Here is a 21,824-nt window from a genome sequence, read left to right on the forward strand (position 1 = left end):
TCGACCGTTTTGACGGGTCAGGAGATCCCATGGTCCACCTGAGTTTGTTTTCAGATGTTCTGCGCCCGATGGGCTTAACAAGATTACAGAAGCTTTCCCTTTTTGGCAGGACCCTGTCGGGTATTGCGGCCATCTGGTACGCCAAATTGGAGGATTCAGTGAAACGAAGCTGGAAGGAGATGGCCGAGGCCTTCGTCGCACAATATTCATACAATACCCAAATCGAGATTACGACCCCTGATCTTGAGACGACGAGGCAGGAGCCTAAGGAGAGCTTCTCAGAATTTGTGGCCCGGTGGAGGGCGAAGGCATCGATGATGACTTTGAGGCCCACTGATAAGGATCAAATACGGATGGTTGTGCGCAACCTCCAGCCCAAACTAATGCAGAAAATGATCGTGCTCCCCTTCCCTACCTTTTCAGATTTGCATGAGATGGGAGTACAGATCGAGGATGCTATAAAGCAGGGCCTCATTGACCAGGAGAAGGAGCAGCCGAGGAGGGCATTTACCCGCAGTTCGAATGCGACCACCAGCGGTGACGCAGCTGCAAGATCTTCCGAAGTGGGCATGGTCGCCACCACCACACCAAGAGCAGCCACCCCTTTTGTTGGTGCATCCACTTCAAACCCCCGAACTTCAGACTATCTACCCCGAGGCAAGAGGGTTTTCACCCCACTCTATATGTCTTTATCTAAAGCCCTGGGGGTCCTACTCAGGAAAGGACATCTGAAACCGTTAGAGCAACGGCCTCTACCCGATCCTCTCCCTCCACAACATGACCCGACTAAGTATTGTGCTTTCCATCAACAAACCGGTCATGACACCGACGGTTGCGTCCGTCTCCGCCACGAGATACAAAATTTGATTGACAACAGGGTCATCCCCGCGCCAGTCCAGCAAAGTCTATCGGCACTCGACCAGTGAACCTGTGGGGGATAATGTGATGTGATCGAGGGATAAACCACCTGCGGGCGGCGTTCAGTTTATTTCAGATATGGTGTATGGCATGCACTGTTTTGAGCATTTGCCAATGCTAGCTTTTGTGCTTTCTGACTTGGGTATTGGGTCAGTCTTGTTGTTTTGTTTTGAGTCTGTCCTTTTGTTTTGAGTCAGTCTCTTTTTGTTTTGGGTCTGTCATTGTTGTATCGAGTCAATCCTGTTGTATAGGAGTCGGGTGATTCCGGGGGGTGTTACCTCGGGCGTCACCATTTTGTTTTGTGTTTATCTTTTCGCTTTGTTTTGAGTTTATTTCTGCCAGGGAACCAATTGTGCCGACAAATTTTGAATGAAACAGCAGTGATTTTCACGCTCTCGTATTTGCTTCTGCCTTGTGCCAGTTATACCGGAAGTTCTGAATGAGATGGCAGTATTTGACTAAGAACTCTGCCTTTTCTGTACCTTGAAGTCATTGTAATAACCTAAGTTTTTCAAAACTTTTTGAACGTTGCGATGAAAACAAAGAGGGAGGAATTCCTCGGGATTTGCAAAACTTTGATCAAACTGAGAGAAAGAGAGGCGTGCTAAGCCCTTAATGAATGAAATCATGCTTGTTAGTGTGAGTACTGAGAAGGACCCTAGCTTTGATCCAGATTGGTTCCACACTATCTTCGGCACGAGCGATTTGTCGCTTTCTTAAAAACTTTCAAAAACAAAATGTTTTGCGCAGTCCTGTGAAGACTTGTGTGGAATCGCTCTTGAGATTGTGCAGCCTAGGATCGCTCTCAGTCTCAAGATTCAATCCATTTGTTTTCGAACCTTGGACCCATTCAGAACGTTCAACGGTCAACCGCCATGTAAGGCCTGTGTGGCCAGATTTGAAGCAGCCCTCGAACAAGAGGCACCCAAAGTCGGGTCAAGAAGATTAGATCTCATCAGAAGAAGCTTGCGAAGCTAGAACAGCAGTCATTCTCCTAGATTCAGATAATTTCAAGATCTCAAAACCATTTGGCATGGACAAAGCTATACTTTTACTCTTGAGAGACTCGCTGGGCCGAAAACCCGGAAGGGCGACCCAGGCAAAAGTTAGAGCAAAAAAATAAATAAATAAAAAAATAAATAAAAAAAAAGAAGAAAAAGAACAAAAAAAAGAAAAGTGCAAAGAATCAAAAAAAAAAGAAGAAAAATGCAAAGAAAAGAACAAAAAAGAGAAAATCAAAAAAAGGGAGAAACATAGGGACGTATCCCATTGTTTTGGAAGGAAGGAGAAATGTAGGGACGTATCCTGGAGTTTAGGGACGTATCCTAAAGATTAGGGACGTATCCCAATGTTACGAACAAGGAGGAGAAATGTAGGGACGTATCCCGGTGTTTCAGAATAAAAGATGCGGGCATTGGAACGTGTTCCAAATGCTCTAAACCAAAGGAGGTCTAAGCCGTCGCACGCGCGAGGAGAAAGAATGATAATTGTAAGTGAATTGGTGCGTAACAATGCAATGAATGAGCATAACAATGTGAGATAGATGTGCCTAATCAATGCAATGAATAGGTATAACAACGCTAGTGAAGCGGGTGCATAATAATGCAACTGGAACGTGCATCACAATGCAAGTGAAGTGGGTGCATAACAATGCAATTGGGACATGCATCACGATGCAAATGGAATGTGCGTGACAACGCATATTTAAAACAAAATGCCGAGTAAGGGAATACAAGCCTTAACGAGACCAAATTCAAACGCGACCTCTGATTTACCTTTCGAACGGGCACACCCTGTTCATACCAGAGAGAGATAACATCTGCTGCTGCTTTAATTGCCATTCTGACTTGGAAGTTGTATAGTGCAAAGATTCGGTCTCTTTGGCAAGGAGAGAGTCAAATCCAAACCTTATACCCTATTTTTTGACCAAAACTATTTTGACCAAATATTTTAGACCTTAAAACCCTCTCTTTCAAAATATTTTTGAAACAAAGTTCCTACGATGTTCCGATGCTCGCATTTTGTTAAATATTGTGTTTTTCGGTAAACTGAGCAGGGAGAAAGTAGAAATGAATGAAAGAGAGGTGAACTCTTTGAAAAACCTTCCAAAACATCTTGTTTAGAGGTTTGGAGTTGAAGAAAAGAGGAGAAGAGGGAAGAAACCAAGCTGGAGAAAAAGATGGGCATGAATCGCTAAGAAAGAGTCGAGCAGCCCTAGCTAAATCAGACCTATCTGTTTGCACACTTCGATTTAAGCTATGAGGCCACCACCGTTGGAAAGAAGACTTCTGGAGCTTCATTTTTCACTCAAGAATCTCCTAAAGACGAGTCTGGATGGAGAAGATATGATTGGTTGAAGTTGGGCATCATTCCGGTTGGACCGAAACTGAGCAGCCTTCACTAAAAGCGGGATATCTCTTAGCACACTTGTAATTTTGAGATGAGGCTATCACCATTGGAAATCTTACTTTCGGGGCTTCATTTTAAACACAAGAATGACCTGAAAAAGAGTTTATATGAAGGAGTTATGCCCATTTGAAGTTAGACCTGCAAATCAGAATGTCCTATCGGCCACAAATGTGCACAGTCGGCCATGGAGATGGCCGATCGGAAAGTAAAATAATTATAATAATTATGGACGAATCAAAAAGTGACATGTGTATCAAATAAGTCTAAAAAGTTAACAGAAACAAACGGAAATAGACGGAGGGTCAACATTAAGACACTGTTAAAAATTCAGGGTTTAAATTGTTAAAATTAAAATGTTGGAATTTAATGTGAAAAACACGCCAAACTCAAGTTTTTTTTTTTTTTTTGTAATTATCTCTTAAAATTATAATTTTTTTTTCATGAATTACTAATTATTTTTTCAAACTAAGCTGAAAACATATAACACCGAGTGGTTAGCCTTCGTTTGACTAATTTAGTTGAGTTAAAAAAACATAAAAGACAAAATAGGTTAAATAAATTAATAAAATGGAATGTTACATTTAAATCATAATTATTTACTTTTTCCCTTATAAAAGTAAAAAAAAAAACAAATCAAATGAATTTTTTAATCTCAAACTAAAAAAGTCCTATTTGAAAAAGGTCAACTAAAAACACTAATGCGAAATGTTGACTTAGTTTAGTGGATAAGTAATCGGAATTCTTTATCTAATGCTTAGAGTCGAGTTTTCATAACTGCTTAGTAAAATTAAACCCACTTATGCTGAAATTTTAACTTCGTATTAACGTAAGTGTTAGAGAATTTCCAATGTCATTAGGTGTTTTATTTAAGGTTTGGCTTCTCTAAATTTGAGAGATTTTGGATTTGGTAAGTTTATTTTGGGATCAACTGTTCATTTTGAGGACTAGTGAAAGTAGAATATATATATATATATATATATATAATCAAGATGATTAGATATTGATAATTATATGTTCGAATTATATTCAGTTTTACAAAAATAAGTGACAAATATAATTTTAATAACAGTCATTCATTTTTTTGTAATATAAATCTGATTCAGACATATAGCTACTAATAGTTAAAAAAAAAGAAGAAGACATATAACTATCGATATTAAATCAACTTGATTTCCTTTATTAATATCTTACTCAACGAGTCTTAAAAAATAAATGGTTCGAATCGCCAAAATTGATCTCAAAATGAGCTAATCAAACCCAAACGCTTTCTCAATTTGAGATAGTTAGTAAGCGTTTGGCAGGCACTAAAAAAATGTACTTTTTTTTGCATACATACACTTATTTGGGTTACATCAATCAACATCTGCTCTCTACTTTTCTACCTACTTTCTCTACTTTTTTATACATGTTTTTTATTCATAAAAGTCAAAAAGTATACTTATTTAGAATATCTCAAATCACTCCTTAATTTGAAATAAGTCAAACATTATTTACGTAAAAATTATTATAATGTAAATATTTTACTTTGTCTATTTATATTTTTATATTTCCACTCTAATTGTACTTTTTATTTTAACTATCCATCTAAAAATACTATTCATTTTATGGAATGTCACATCAATAATAAAGATGATTAAGATAAAATAAGCTTGGCCTAACATTTGAAAGCTACTATAGTTAGTGAATGTGATTTGAGACAAAATGTTTAATCATATACTCAGTTTATTGGAGTTGAAAAAAAAAAAACAAAAACAAAAAAGGATTATTCTGGGCAATTTAACTAGCATGCATCGTATACCTAGTAGTAGCTTAGATATACTCTTAGGTTGTGTTTGGTTGAAAGATTCGATGTGAGAAATAGAAAGGAAAAATGAAATATAATCTCATTTTTTGTTTGGTTATAATGGAAAACATAAATGAAAAGAAAGTAAGAGGGAAATGGAATCTCATTTTTTGTCTTTTGGATTGATTTAAGTAGTGTTTGGTTTAATGAAATGAAACGAAATAGAATGATAATTCCATCAAAATATTCATTTCTATGTTTGGTTGATTAAAAATAATGACAAAATATATTACAAATAAAATCATCATTCAAATGTTAAGGGAATAGTCATTCCATATGAGCGCCGAAGGAATGATCATTTTATTCCATTCTAGCTCATTCTAGTGAACCAAATAGAGCAGTAGGCCATTTTCTTTCTCTATTTCTCAATCCAACCAAACATAACTTAACATTCGAATCCTATCAAATTTTTTTATTTTTATTTTCTTTTCTTTTGATTTCTATTTTTCTCATCCAATTTTTCAACTGAACACATTCTTAGGATCTTTACAAATTACTGTGTGATACTACATACAAATAATACCTCCTATCGAATATTGAAACAGTCTACTCGCCTATCTATTTTTAAATTAATAATAATTATATTATAATAATAGTAATGGGCTTTGGCATAGATATACACATTACTTCCCTCTCTGCATTCATTTTATTTTATTTTTATTTTTTTTATCACTGATATTGTTGATGTAGACAGAATGCACCACTATTATAATATATGAAAGCAGGTTTGTGGATCACTTTAGAAGGTTGTTTACCTAATAGTGTGTCCCTTCGTGACGAACCCACCTACTCTTTCTTACCCACCATTGATTCGTCTCTTTATCTCTCCCTCTCAGCCCCTCCTTCATTGGAAGAGATTAGGCGAGTTTTGTGAACGTTCAAACCCTGGAAGGCCCCTAGGCCTGATGGACCCCACCCTATCTTTCTTCAAAAGTTTTGGCATCTACTTGCCCCATCGATCTGTGAAGTAATCTCCTGTGCGTTTGTGACTGGCTATATCAATTCGGAGATCAATAAAACCTTAATCTGCCTCATCCCTAAAGTCCCTAGTCCAGAATCCATAACCCAATTCCGTCCCATAGGGCTTTGTAACACCATTTACAAACTCATCACAAAACTCCTTGTAGCTCGTATTCGACCTCTGTTAGAGTCTCTTGTCAGTCCCCTTCAATCAAGTTTCATCCCAGCTAGAAGAGGTACTGATAATGTTATCCTCGTACAAGAAATTGTTCATAGCTTTAAGGAGAAAAAAGGCAGGAAAGGCAGCATGTTGATTAAACTTGATTTGGACAAAGCTTATGACCGTTTAGAGTGGAGTTTTATCCGTACCATCATGTGATCCTTTAATTTTCCTTCGAGTTGGATAGAACTTGTTATGTCCTGTGTTTCCTCGAGTTCGCTTTCAGTGCTGTTTAATGGTGAAAAAATCGAAGAATTTTTTCCATCTCGAGGCATACGGCAAGGTGATCCCATTTCTCCATATCTCTTTATCCTTTGCCTGGAATATCTCTCAGCTCGTATCACCGAAGCCTGCCAAAATCATGAGTGGTCTCCTATCCGTGTGTCTAGGGCGGGTCCCCTTTTATGACATCTATTTTTTGCTGATGATCTCATCTTACTTGGAGAAGCTTCGGAACCCAATTGTCTTATCATCTCTTCCATTTTGCAAGACTTTTGTTCCTTATCTGGCCAAAACATCAGTTTTAACAAGTCCAAAGTTTTCTTTCCGGCCAATGTACATGAAGACTTGCAACAGCACCTTTCTCATACTCTTGGTATTCCTACTACTCGTGACCTTGGTAAGTATTTGGGTTGTCCGATCCACCACTCCCGGCCTGATAGAGAGTCCTTCTAATTTGTGATTGACAAGGTTCAAAGCAAGCTCGCCGGATGGAAAAGCAAAATGTTATCCTTTGCGGGTTGAGCTACGATCATCAAGTCGGTTAATGCGGCCATTCCTGCATACATAATGCAATGTAATTTTATCCCCAAATCTGTTGCTAATACCCTTGATAAACTCAATCGTGATTTTTTATGGGGTTCCTCGGTGGAACATAGGGCGGTACATGGGGTTGCTTGGGACACGGTCACCAAACCTAAAGCTCTTGGAGGGCTAGGCATTAGGCAAACTAGTTTAATAAACAAAGTGTCTATGGCCAAGTGGAATTGGCGTTTGATTCATGATGATAACGCTTTGTGGTCTAGAACCCTTAAGTCCAAATACGGTCATGTGGGGGGCGATAGAAATAGGATATCACCTGTTTGGAGGAGTATGAGAAAGGGGCTTAATATCCTTGAGAAAGGCTCTAAAATGTTGGTGAAAAGTGGCTTAAACACTTGTTTTTGGTTAGACGATTGGGCTAAGTGTGGACCAATTAGGAATTGCATTGAAGGCCCGTTAAATTCTAACGAATCTTCCTTGCTTGTCCGTGACCGTTGGGTGAATAATCAGTGGGATTTTTCAGCCCTTTCTTTCGATCTTCCTCCTCACATTGTTGGGTCCATTATGAGCTTATCTCCCTCTTGGTTTGAGTCGGGTTTTGACATTAAAGTTTGGAAACACTCCACCAATGGGAATTTCAAAAGCAACTCCGCTTATTTTTTAACCCGCAATTTTCAGGCGTCACCGCCTCTTCCTAATTAGTCTTGGCTTTGGGCTGTCCTGGCCTCCCCAAGAGACCTTCATTTCCTTTGGCGTGCACTTCATCAAAAACTCAACACCAAAACCCAACTTTTCCATAGGCATATTGTTCAGGATGACCTCTGCCCTTTGTGTAAACAATTTCCCGAGACCACTATTCACGTCCTTAGGGATTGTCCATTTGCAGCCCAATGTTGGTTTCGTATCGGTATTCCCCAAATGGCACTCCTTTCTTTCTCCTCTGACCTCCATTCTGGGATCAAACTCAACTGTCAAACCAAAATTGTACACCCATCTTCTGTAGATTGGACCATAATCTTCCCCTTTGTGTGTTGGGAAATTTGGCGGCACCGTAATGCTTGTTGTTTCCAACCCAACCCATCCCCTTTCAGTGCAGCATTGGTGGTGGCTCGAGCTCTTGAATGGCAGCATGTCATTGATAAAAATCTGCCATCCAAAGTTGTACACACTGTCTTAATTGGCTGGAAGCCTCCTTGGGAAGGTCGGTAGTTAAATGTTGATGGAACTTCAAAAACATCCCCTAACCGAGCAGGAGGAGGTGGCATTATTCGTGATACTTTGGGCAGGTGGGTTGCAAGATTCATGAGGAATATAGGCACAGCTTCGGCTTTAGAGGCTGAATTATGGGCTCTTCGAGATGGTTTGATGTTAGCAGCAGACTTACACTTATTGGAAATTCATGTGGAATCAGATACAAAAGAAATGATCAAGTTACTACTACATGAACCATCTAGTCAGCACCATTATAGTAATCTCCTTTGCGATTGCAGGTATCTCATGAGGCAGCTGAGAATCTCCACGGTTGAGCATATCTTTCGGGAAACCAACAAGTGTGTGGACATTTTAGCAAATCAAGGCAGTGTTGCCACTGATAGTTTTGTTGTTTTTAATTCCACTCTTTCTTGTCTGTCTAAACAGTTACTTGAGGATGGTGTAGGGGCTTCATACCCCAGGACTGTTTTTGTTACTCTTTCTTAATTTATGATATCTCTATTTCACAAAAAAAATATATATATATAAAAAATAAAAAATAAAAAATTAATACAGGGGTTTTAAAAAAAATTAAGATAAACTTTATAAGCATTAATAGATATACAACTTTTTGACGGGTGCAATGATCAGTAATTTTCCTTTATAATATTTTTACCTAATTTTTTTTCTCAATAAATATTTTTTATTTTTTAAATATATTTAAGTGGAAATAACTCAAAGGAATTGTATTTTAATAAAGGTGTAAGCTAGAATACGTGAGTGTTTGGGATTTGATTTTTTTTTTTAATGACTTTTTAATTTTTTTTAATAGTTAAAAAAGTTAATGTATTTGGTAGTTGCTAAAAAATATATTTTTTTGAGTGAAAAAATTAATGTAACATTTGATTTTTTTAATTAATGATAAACAATTAAATTGACTTTTTAATTTTTTTTTAGCCAAATGTTCTCTTTTTTAGGTTGTTCTCCAAAGTTGCGTCTCATGTCACAACATTCACTTACACTTGGTACCTATATGAAAAATACAAATATTTTGAGTTTTATTATTATTATTATTAATGAAGATAAAAAAAAAAGAAGGAAAGTTTACTTATAAATCTCATTTTGAGGAATGGTGATCCATTTAATCTCAAGAATTCTTTTATAGACAAATTAGTCTCATTAATTTTGAAAGATAGATTTAATATATTATTTAAAAATTAAATTTACTGTTATACTTTTATTTCTATGTTTCCTTCTCTCCCTTTTTTTTTTATTTTTTTTATTTTTTATTGTTAGAAAGATAAGATACACAATCTATGATAATCAAATTTGAGATAAATTTTTGTATGAGAATCTTTTTTATTTAAAAAATATTTCAAAAGAAGTACAAAAATAACTTAAAATATGGAATTGTTCAAACATTACAAAAGGATGTGATATTCTTCAAACATGTCAAAAGGAATACAAAAATTCCTTAGGAAACTTTGGACAAATGTATAATTTCAAACTGTAACACTCAAACGTAGCACTCCCAAAAAATCCTTAATATATTTTTCTCAAACATAGCACTTCAATATAACACTTCAAAAAATTATTAGTGTACTTTTCTCAAATGTAACACTCCAATATAACACTTCAAAAAAATTACTTAGTATAACACTCTAATGTAACATACAAAGAAAGTCGTTAGTGTAACACTGTAATGTAATACACAAAAAACTCCTTAGTATACTTTTTCCAAACACAACACTCCAACATAACATTCCAAAAAAAACTCCTTAGTGTAACACTTTAATATAATACACAAAAAAAAAAAAACTCCTTAGTATACTTTTTTTAAATGTAACACTCCAAAAAAAGGATGTAGGATTCTTCAAACCATTCTAAAAGGATGAGAGATTTTTCAAACCATTTTAAAAGGAGTACAAAAATTTCTTAGTAAGTTTTGAATAAATGTATAATTTCAAATTGTGAGCATTACGTTTGGAAAAAAATACACTAAGGAGTTTTTAGTGTTTTTTTATGTGTTACATTGAAATGTTTCGTTTGGGATTACATTGATTAGAGTGTTACTTTTAGAAAAAATACACTAACAAATTTTTTTTGTGTTACATTTAAGAAAAGTATACTAAGAAGTTTTTTTTTAGTGTTATGTTGTTACGTTTGGAAAAAATACACCAATGACTTTTTTTAATGTGCTACATTGGAGTGTTATGTTATTGGAGTGTTACGTTTTTGTTTGTAATGTGAGATTTGTTTCAGGAAAAGACAAAATCCAAAACTTTTATAGTGCAGATTACCCAAATATATAATTTTACATTTGGAGAAACTTACTTTTATCCATAAAAAATTAAACTCAAACATGTAAGTAACTACTCTTTTGTGTAATTTTTTACTTTAATAAGACCTTTGGGTTCATAAGAAAAAAGAGAAAACTAAAAGGTTTACGAAATTAGATTTTGAGACTTATTAGTACTTCACACATAAATAATAATAAAAAAAGAATATATTAAGTTAAAAGCCAAACAACCAATTATATTTTAGTTTTGTGTATTTTTAGTATTTATAAAAGGGAGAAGTTTTTCTCCAGTCTATATCGAACTAGAGAGAGATGTTGGGCCTCCGTGGGTTCACCACGGGACCCGCATTGATAATTCAGATCGTTCAATGTGTATAACTCGTCGAATACTTTATATTTATAAAAAATCATGCTGATTGGATATCGCTAATCACTTTATCAAATTACATTTGTGCCATTAACGTGATTTTTTTACAGTGATGAACTACTTGGTGGCCTCTGTGGTGGGTCACGAAGGCGCAACAACACTATCCAATTGGAACACTCAAGAATCAAGTCATTTATAAAATTATTTTCTTTTATATAAAAAATATATATAAATATATAGATAAATTACACTGACACCTCTTGAGGTTTAGTCCAATTACATCCCACTTTTTGACTTTCTGAAAATTACATTTTCACTCGTGTAGTTAATAGTTTCATTCTACAAACTCCCCTACTTATATTAAAGACAACAACTCCTAATAAAAAAAATAAAGGAAATTACATTGAAAAAAATAAAGCAAAGAAAAGAGAAGAGAGAGAGAGAGAGAGAGAGAGAGAGAAAGTAACGCAACGCAAAAAAAGAACAACAATGATAGAGACCACTAATTTTGGAACTCTAAAAAGATCACTAATGACATGACACTCAATAAAAAAAGAAAAAAAATACAACACCAAGACCAAAACATCAAATCATTCATAATGGGGCCTACTGCCACATCATTAGTGGTAGCACTAATTAGTGCTCCCACTCATTTTCCAAAAAAGAAAGAGCGTATGAGTTCAATATTTTCATTTCATCTAAATAATTAGAATGACAGAAAATTAGTGTAATTTTTCAAACATGAAAGAGTGATGTATATTAAGGCCAAGTTTGGCATCCCCTATATAATCCATCTTTTTATCTTTTTATTTTTTTTCCATCACATCGTCTCTCTACTTTTCTGCACATCTTTTCGTAAAAAGACAAAAAGTACACTTATTTAGATCATCCCAAACAACCCCTAAATTCAAATCTTAAGGTGTAAGTATAATTTACCCTAAATATATATTTTTTCATCAATGATAGAAAATTCTAAATTTCGAACTTTAAAAAAACTCTAATGATATAATAAAATTAAAATTAAAATAAATAAATAAATAAAACACTCACATACATCTTCACATCAAATATGAGCCCACACCCATTAAGTTCTTTTTTCAATATTTATTCGTACTCTGTTTTTTTTTTTTTTTTTTTTTTTTCAGCCAGGTCTAAGCAACGTGGTGCTCAGGAGGAGCGTGGTCCCCTTGATGCTAAACAAGGCAGTGTGGGTGAGAAAGATGACTACTACTACTGTTACTACTCCCACTATAATTTATTGCTTTATTACAGCCATTATTCATTCATAATCATAACTAAACTGAAACTGATATCTCTTTGTTTTGTATGTATCTACCTTCATATATATTTCTTCATCAAGTAAAATCAAAATACAACAACACAATCATCACTACCCCTCCATACCCCCCACAAACATTCCTTTTCCCAGTACAAGCTCTCTCACTACCATCTCTCTTCTCATCTCATCTCATCTGGGTTTCACAACTACAACAAGTGGATATTGAAAATTCAAAGTCGGTGAGCTTTTCAGATTCCCAGAAACCCTCAATTTTCCGGTAAAATTCTCATCTCCTCTTCAAACCCACTTTTTTTGTTTTTCGTTTGGCCAGTCCTTTACCTTCTTATTTGTGTGTATGTACAGACATGTATATGCTGTGTTTCATGTTTTGAGGATATATTCTCAACTTCAAAAAAATAATAAAAAACCAAAAACTGCTGATCTTTTTGTTAACAAATCATGATTATTTTGTTTCATGAACTCTGCTTTCTGGGTTCATTTTCTTTTACTTTACCTTTTTATTTTGATTTTTTTATATATATATATTTGTAAAGTATGTACTGTATTCCTTTTTTAATACTCAAATAGAACAAGGCTATAGATTCATGACTCTTCTAATGGCTCAATAAATACGATCTGAAACCTTTCTCTTCTTTCTTTTGCTTTTCCTGCCTTTTCTTGGAAACCAAACGAGAACAGGAAAATCTGTGAAACTTTTTCAGGAGTAGCTTTAAAGGTCGATATGGGTATTTAATAATAATCCACAACTAAAAACAAATTGATGTCCTAACGTCACCTTTGTGTCTCTCTCTCTTCCCTTATTTGTTTGTTATCAGCTTAATTAAATAATTAATTAATTTAAAAACTTTATTGATAGAGACCCTCTTCAATCACCGTCTATAATTCCACACACACGTGGTAGGTGATAATTGGAGCAGAAGAAAAAAAAAAAAAAAACAAAAGAAAAAATAGCTAATCAAAAAAGAAAAGTGGTCAAAGGGATGAGAAAAAAGGAATCTTAAATATTTTTGATTAATTAATTAATTAATTTAAAAACTTTATTTTTGTACGGTGGTGATTCGGTCATGTTTTAATTGTTTGTCTTCAGCTCTTACAAACAAGGATGGGGACTGCTCATCATCAATGGCAATAATGGTCCTTGGTAATATATGACAAAAAATCTCTGTTGTGAAATGACTCTTTTGCCCCTCTCAATTCACACAATGGCCAAAAACCCAACCCTTCTCTCCCTCCAAATTCTAACTGCTTTCTTGATTTTCTTTACCCTTTTCCATCGTTCCTTTCCCTTCCTGGTTGAAAAGGAAGCTCTCCTTCAATTCAAAAACCATCTTGAAGACCCTTTGAATCACTTAGATTCCTGGAAAGATTCAGAATCTCCATGTCACTTTTCTGGAGTTTCTTGCGATCGAAACACCGGTCGAGTTACTGAAATTTCCCTCACCAACAAGTCCCTCTCTGGTGTGATATCTCCTTCCATTTCTGTGCTCCAAAGCCTCACTTCTCTTGTGCTACCTATAAATTTAATTTCCGGGATTCTTCCATCCGAATTGAACGATTGCAGAAATCTCAAAGTTTTGAATCTCACAGTAAACAAAATGAATGGAAGCCTACCTGATCTTTCCAGTTTGGCAAACTTGGAGATTCTAGATTTATCCACAAACCACTTTTCTGGTGGATTTCCAACTTGGGTTGCAAATTTAACTCGGTTGGTTTTTCTTGTGGTTGGTGATAATGATTATGAAGAGGGTGAAATTCCTGAGAATCTTGGAAATTTGAAGAACTTGACTGTTCTTTATCTGCATAATTCGCATTTGAGAGGTCCAATACCTGAATCTGTTTTCGAGCTCACAGCATTGGAGACATTGGATATTTCTGTCAACAAGATTTCTGGGAATTTCTCGAAATCAATATCCAAACTACAAAATCTCAACAAAATTGAGCTCTTTCGGAACAACTTGACGGGAGAACTCCCACGAGAGCTAGCAAGCCTCACGCTTTTGCAGGAAATTGATTTCTCTAAAAATCAGATGTATGGGAAATTGCCGCTTGAAATTGGCAATCTGAAGAATTTAACAGTTTTTGAGCTAAATGAGAACAACTTCTCTGGTGAACTCCCTCCGGGATTTGCAGATTTGCACTATCTCAAAGGCTTTTCTATCTACAGGAACAATTTTTCAGGACAATTTCCGGAGAATTTTGGTCGGTTTTCTCCACTGGATAGCTTTGACATATCTGAGAATCAATTTTCTGGTGGCTTTCCTAAATTCTTGTGCCAGAATGGGAAATTGAAGTTCTTGCTTGCGTTGGCAAACAATTTTGTTGGGGAGTTACCAGCTAATTTTGCTAATTGCAACTCTATAAAGAGGTTGAGGATCAATCAGAACCAGTTGTCCGGGAAAGTCCCAGATGGGTTTTGGGCACTGCCTAATGCAATTATCATTGATTTTAGCGATAATCATTTTACCGGCGGTATTTCTCCAGAAATTGGGATTTCCACCAACTTGAATGAGCTGATTTTGGTTAACAATAGGTTTTCAGGTGAGCTCCCATTGGAACTTGGCAAACTGACGCAGTTGGAAAGGCTTTATTTAAGTAACAATGACTTCTCTGGAAGAATTCCTTCTGAAATTGGCGCTCTGAAGCAATTATCATCTTTGCATTTGGAACAGAACTCATTTAACGGGCCAATACCACAAGAACTGGGACAATGTGATAGGCTGGTGGACTTAAATCTTGGTTTGAATTCTCTCAGTGGTACTATCCCTGATACACTTGCACATATCAGCTTTTTGAATTCTCTGAATCTTTCAAGAAACAGACTTGAAGGTTCCATCCCCAAGAATTTACAGAAATTGATGCTAAGTTCCATTGATTTGTCTAATAACCAGCTTTCAGGAAGTGTTCCAACCTTTCTTCTTGCCGCAGGAGGAGGCCAAGCATTTGTAGGAAACAAGGGACTCTGTATTGACGAAACTTCTAGAATTCAGGTCAATTCAGGGATGGCTGTTTGCAATAGCGAGCATAATCCCCAAAGATTCATTGGAACTAAATTAGTTACGTTCTGTGTCATATTAGCTGCCTTGGTTGTTATTTTGTGTGGTTTATTGCTAACGAGTTACTGGAGATTCAAGCTCAGTGAACCACATTACGCGGATAATGATCTAAGATGGGATGATAAGCAAACAGATCACAAATGGAAGCTTGTCTCTTTCCAACCGGTGGTCTTTGATGTAGATGAGATATGTAATTTGGATGAGGACAATTTGATTGGTAGTGGAAGTACTGGAAAAGTTTATAGATTAGATTTGAAGAAAGATGTTGGCATGGTGGCTGTGAAGCAACTATGGAACGGAAATGGGGTGAAAGTTTTGGCAACAGAAATGGAGATTTTGGGAAAGATTAGGCATAAAAATGTATTGAAGTTGTATGCCTGTCTGATGAGAGGAGAGTCAAGTTTATTGGTTTTTGAGTACATGGTAAATGGTAATCTCTTTCAGGCACTTCATCGAGAAATCAAGGGTGGGGAATCAGACTTGGATTGGTATCAGCGGTATAGAATTGCTCTTGGAGCTGCTAAAGGACTTTCTTATTTGCATCATGACTGTACCCGGTCTATTATTCATAGAGATATTAAATCAACCAACATTTTATTAGATGAGTGCAATGAACCAAAAATTGCTGATTTTGGGCTAGCAAAGATTGCAGAAGGGTCCTCTATGGTGTCTGAAGCCAGCTGTTTTGCTGGTACTCATGGTTACATTGCCCCTGGTGAGTATAAAAAATATGATTTCTATGTTGCCAATATGATTTTTGTTTTCTTACAAAATTCATCTTGTGAAAATTATTTTGAAATTTCTTACTAACTGTGAGGGTATGTTTTATTGGAGAATATTTAGGACAGCATCTTTTAACTAGGTTTCGCTTATTGAATTCACATATTATTTATATTTTTAAATTGTACAATCTGGTGGATTAAGGTGCAAAAGTTCAGTTTATTGACCTTATTCTGATGACTTATCATGTCTGCGTCTAATGATTAATGAATGTTCTACAGAAATTATGTAATCTGGTTAGTTTGTGCTCTTTTCAATCAGAGGAAAAAAGTTTCAATGACTGCCCTTGTGCTATATTTAAGTTCATTGTATATTTGTGTGTTTTATAAGAATTTTGCAAGGAATAAACTCATGTTTTTAATTATTTCTTAATTGGGCTGTTCGATAAGACTAAGTAACTCTAAAACGTGTTGTATGTGAAAAACAGAGAGGACTATCTTGTTCTCAGAAAATCTTATTTTGTTCTCATATATTGAGTTCGGTTACAAGTAATAATGAATTAATCAATTTTGTGCTGGTTTATGTGCATTACAAGATGGTATTCTTCATCCAACGTTGTTAATCCTGAAACAATAACAGATATTGAAGTAGGCCTTATATAAAAAAATAGGCCTTTGCTTTGCATGACCACAAAACATATTGTAGTCACTCAAAAGATGATCTTAAGATGCAAATTAACTTTTAAATCAATACCCACTTTCCATTTTCTAGAAGTATGCGATTACATGGACGTAGATTTACGAATTCTATTACATGTAAGTTGGAAATCTACTGACTACTTGTATTCTTTTGTGCTTTTCTTTTTCTTTGGACAATTACTTTCCTCTGCAGAGCTGGCAAATACTGTCAAAGTCACTGAAAAAAGCGATGTTTATAGTTTTGGTGTGGTGCTACTTGAATTAGTTACTGGTAGAAGACCGATAGAAGAGGAGTACGGAGAAGGAAAGGATATTGTTTATTGGGTTTCGACTCATCTCAATGATCGCGAAGACGTGCTCAAAGTCTTGGACCCTAAGATCGTATCTGATCTTGTTGAAGATGACATGATAATGGTCTTGAAGGTTGCTATGCATTGCACCACCAAGCTTCCCAATCTACGCCCTAGCATGAGAGTGGTGGTCAAAATGCTCGTTGATGCCGAGCCTTGCAGTCTCAAATCTCCTGATAATTGTGAAAAGAATGGAAAGCTCATCCTGTAATTCCTTTATCGGCTTGCTAGTTGTAGCTTATATATTCTTAGGTTTGAAATTTCCATACTTTAATTGTACTATCAGATGAAGTGGAGTTTGTTGTTATATTGCTTCTTAAATGATGTTGGTGGTGTAAATGTACATATTGTATTGAGATTGTGAAAAAAAAAAGAAAGAAAGAGAAAAGTTGTGTTGTTGCTTGTTAGCTTATGCTGTTCTAATTTTGTTGTGAGATATTTGCTCTGGGGTCTAGTTAGGTAAAGAATAGGTAGTTAGTTTACAGGTAGGTATTGTAGCTGATGGGTTGTTGAGAGTAGTAGTATAAATAGAGAATAAGTTGTATCAGTTAGGTGTGGAATTGAAATTGGATATTGTGAACGTAGTGAAGTTGTTTTCTTTCTATTTTCTATCTTCTTTCTTTGTAGTGAAGTTGTTTTCTTTATTTTCTTTGTTATATCTTCGTTGTCGGTCTTTGCCCTTTCCTCTCTTTCTTTGTTTTCTTCGCCTTACAAATTAGGTCAGGTTGCTCAGATTAGCCCCAAGTTCAAATTTATGTTTTACATTCAGCAGAAAATAATTTCTACTTAATTGTTTTTCAAACAATATTTTCCATAACAAATGTTCTTCTGTTTTTGGTTGCATTCTTGAAATTAATGCACTAATGGTTGCATTAGTGGTAATTGTAATGGTGGTGGCGGGATGGAGGTAGAGGTGTTGGGGTGGCAGTGGCGGCAATGGCAGTAGGGTGGTGGTGGTGGAGGTGGTAGTGGTGATGACAGTTGTGATGGTGGTTATGGCCATGGCCATGGCTGTGGTGGTGTGGTGACAGAGATGATGGCAATGATGATAATGTGGTGTCACATTGGTAAAACTTTAGTTCAAAAAGCTTTTTCAGCTTCATAAAAATAAAGGTAAATTATACATGTATCTCTTGAAATTTGTTTAAAATACGATAGTTTTATGTAATTTGGAAAATTATATCTCATCCATTGAAGCTTACAATTTCATAACAAATGGTCTTTTGTTATTAATAAGTCATCAACTTAATCAACAATTTTTATTAATGTTAGAAATTGATTTTAATTAACAATTTAAATAATTTTATTATTATATAAGAGAGTGAAGTTTATTTTTTTTAGTTAATTCCATTAAATAAAAAATGGTAAATTTGGCCATAAACCTCTCCTAACTTGTTAAAAGGACAAAAAAATAAAAATAAAAATAAAATAAAAATTTTTAGTTCTTTCAAAACTCCTTCGTAATTATAAAATCTTATATAAAGGATAAAATTTGTTATTTAAATATTTTATTTGACTATTATACCTTCTCTTTCTTCACCAACTTGATGGTTGTTCATCGCCTTAACCATTTTCATTGTCTGCTGGCGTCGCTCATCCTTATTGTTGGCTAAGGACTGCCATTTTTACCATCAAACCACTACCATCTCAAATTTGATATCTATGAACTTACATTTAAGATGAATAACTTTAAATTTGAAATAAATGAACTTAAATTTGATAGAAAAATGAGAAATTGAGAGATTGTAATGAAAAATCAAGAGATTTTTATTTGTTTATTTAGAGATCTAAAAGAAAAATTTGACTCTAGTTTGTTCATTTAGTATGTACTCTATTTTTTGCAATAGTAAAATTTTACTCTGGTTAACGACATGCTGATCTGCTTAACGACAATAAAATTTTACTTTGAATCATAGTAAACTTTACTTTAATTCAGAGTAATCCGAATCATAGTAAAGCTTATATTATGATTCAAAGTAAAATTTTACTTTGAAACACGCTGCGAGAATGACTTTACAGGAGAGGGCTGCCTCATGAATTAGAGTAAAATTTTACTGTTCAAAAAATAGAGCATTATGAGAAGAAAAGAAAGAGATAAGAAAATAGAGTTCAAAAATAGGGCATCATGAGGAGAAAAAGAAGAAGAAGAAAAGAGAGAGAGAGTGAAAAATAGTATAAATGGTGAGTGATAGAGAGAGAGAGAGAGAGAGAGACAGAGACAAAGAGACAGCACGAACAGAAAGAGACAGAGAATGAAGGGATCTAAGATTTGAGGTTCGCGAACCTTCGTGAACCGTCGCGAATGGTCATTTTTAAGTGACGACGGTTGTTAATGATCTCATATTTGAGGTCGTGGATGCGACAAACGATGGTGACTATGAAGACGGTGGAGAAAACGAGAAAGAGAGAAAAGAGATTAAGATAAGAGAGTGTTTGGTTGCAGATCTTATATATAGATATATATATACATATGAGGGTATTATATTAAAAGAAATAAATTTTAAATACTAGGGGATTTTAAAAGAATTCATATAATTTGTGTCCTTTTGAATGACAAGTTAGACAATGAGATGTCTATCATCAAATCCCTCTAAAAAAATTTGACAAGAAAGTATTTATAATTTTTACAAAAATGATTCAGGCCTCGAATTTGAGGCTCGAATTTGCCTCGAAATCATTTTTTGTTTTTTTTTTCTTTTCTTTTCTTCCAAAGCTGTTTTAGTTTGTTTTTTTTTTTAATTTTTTTTTTCTCTCTTTTCTTTATAGGGGTGATTATGTATAAGGGTGTACTAAAAAATTAGATATTTTGTAAATGAATTGGGTTGGACTGATTGGATAATGAAATTGACTGATCAAATTTTTTTTAATTTAATTTAATTTTATTTTATTTGTTAGGTTGTGTTGGTTTTTTTTTTTAATTTTTTTTAAAGGTGGTTATATGTAGCGGTATGCCAAAAAATTAGACATCATATACCAACTCATCGTACAAAATTATATGGAATTAACGAATTTTAACCAACAGTCTAACTGATCAGTCAATTAAGTTAGACTGGTTAAGTGATAAAATTGACTGATTAATTAAACTAATGATTAAATTTTATTAATTTCATATAATTGTATATGATGAGTTGGTGAGAAATGTATAATATTTTATATTAGACTTACAAAAAAAAAAAAAAAAACTAACACAGCACCCCCCTCCCAAAAAAAAAAAGACAGTCGAGCCAAATTCGAGGCCTCGAATTCGAGACCTCTATCACTATTGTAATTTTTAAAATCACAAGGAGTAATTTATATTGTAAGTAAATCTTATGGAAGTATATTTGTAATTTATCCTAAAAATAAAATATTTTTTCCGTCAAAACAATTTTGTTTTTCGTTTTACCAAATGCCAAAAAATATAAAAATATATTTTTTGAAAAGTGATTTTTTTCCAAACGTCAAAAAATATAGAAACTATTTTCTAAAAAATGCTTTTCACTCAAACAAATGAAAGAAACGTATTTTCCACGACTATAAAATTATTTGGGTCGCTGTAACGGGACTAAATTTATTTTAAGAAATTTGCATTCAAAGCAAATTTATTGTGTATTCTTCCCTACCGTTGGACACTGTCAGCGTTCAGAACATCTCCAATGCTTTTTTTTTGATAAAACTTTTGCTTTTCTCCTCATTTGATACTAGTGGTAACTCGCGCTATACATCAAACTTTATAAATTAAAAAAAAATTCATTATAAATATGTTGAAATAATTTAATATTTTATCTTGTGGTATACATGAAATTTATAAATTAATTTTTATATTTATAACTTTTTAAATTATTAGTGCAATTTTGATAATTTGTAATAATAATAATAAAAAAAAGTTAAACCTAATTAAATGAGGTTACATGAGTTATAATATGCTTCTTCTTGTTATGAAAATATACAAATTTAAAAGTTATAATTAAGACAAATATATAGTTTTATTATTAAATGTGAAATGAAGTGATATTTAACAATAATTGATATGATGTTTCTGTTATTAATCCAATAATTTAAGGTACATTTCTTTTGGTTTTAATTTCATAACTAAAAATGTAATATGAATATAATACACACACAAATTTCTAATCTTTAAGAATAAGAAGGTTTTAGAATATTTTCAACCTTTCATCATTTCTTTTAATTTTATTTATCTAATTTGATTTTAAATTTGAATAAAAAATTTGATTTGATATGAATTATTTTAATTTTTTCATTAAATTTTTATCAATTTTTAAAAGAACTTTAATTCTTATCCCACTTTTTTTTTCAATTTTGATGAAAAAAACAATAATTTTCGACGCTTCATTTTTTTAAATTTTTATCAAATTATAATTCAATAAAAAAAAAATTAAGGATTGAAGATTCTTTTAATTGGAATTATAGTAAAATAACATCTTGAAATAGTGAAAGTTTGAGTATGTGATTTGTTGAAATGTACAATTTGATTAATTCTCTTATCATATTTGTATAAAAATTGATACTTATGACCACATCATTATAAGTCAGATTATGAAAAATATTTTGAGATGTCAAACATTTTTCATTTGTGAATATCCTACCTATTAAAAAAAAATAAAAGAAAAAAATGTGTAACTTTTGGATATGTATTTATCAATTTTGTTTTGTAGACATAAATAACTGATGTTTCAATTTAAAAAATTAAAAAGTATAAAAAAAAATTGATTGAGTTTTTTGGGGATAGAAGAA

At 33.8% G+C, this 21,824-nt stretch overlaps 1 protein-coding gene across 1 annotated transcript; it reads left to right on the forward strand.

The window, feature by feature from the left end:
• Window positions 1–12,082: 12,082 nt before the first annotated feature.
• On the forward strand, window positions 12,083–17,497 carry LOC114274620 (Leucine-rich receptor-like protein kinase family protein). Its single transcript, XM_028216600.2, has 3 exons — window positions 12,083–12,525; window positions 13,357–16,037; window positions 16,934–17,497. The coding sequence occupies exons 2-3, from the start codon at window positions 13,418–13,420 to the stop codon at window positions 17,299–17,301; spliced, it is 2,988 nt and encodes a 995-aa protein (XP_028072401.2). The 5' UTR covers window positions 12,083–12,525; window positions 13,357–13,417; the 3' UTR covers window positions 17,302–17,497.
• The last annotated feature ends 4,327 nt before the right edge of the window (window positions 17,498–21,824 follow it).

Source organism: Camellia sinensis, chromosome 3, assembly GCF_055761805.1.
Source record: "Camellia sinensis isolate YWXY chromosome 3, ASM5576180v1, whole genome shotgun sequence".
NCBI classification, from domain to species: Eukaryota; Viridiplantae; Streptophyta; class Magnoliopsida; order Ericales; family Theaceae; genus Camellia; species Camellia sinensis.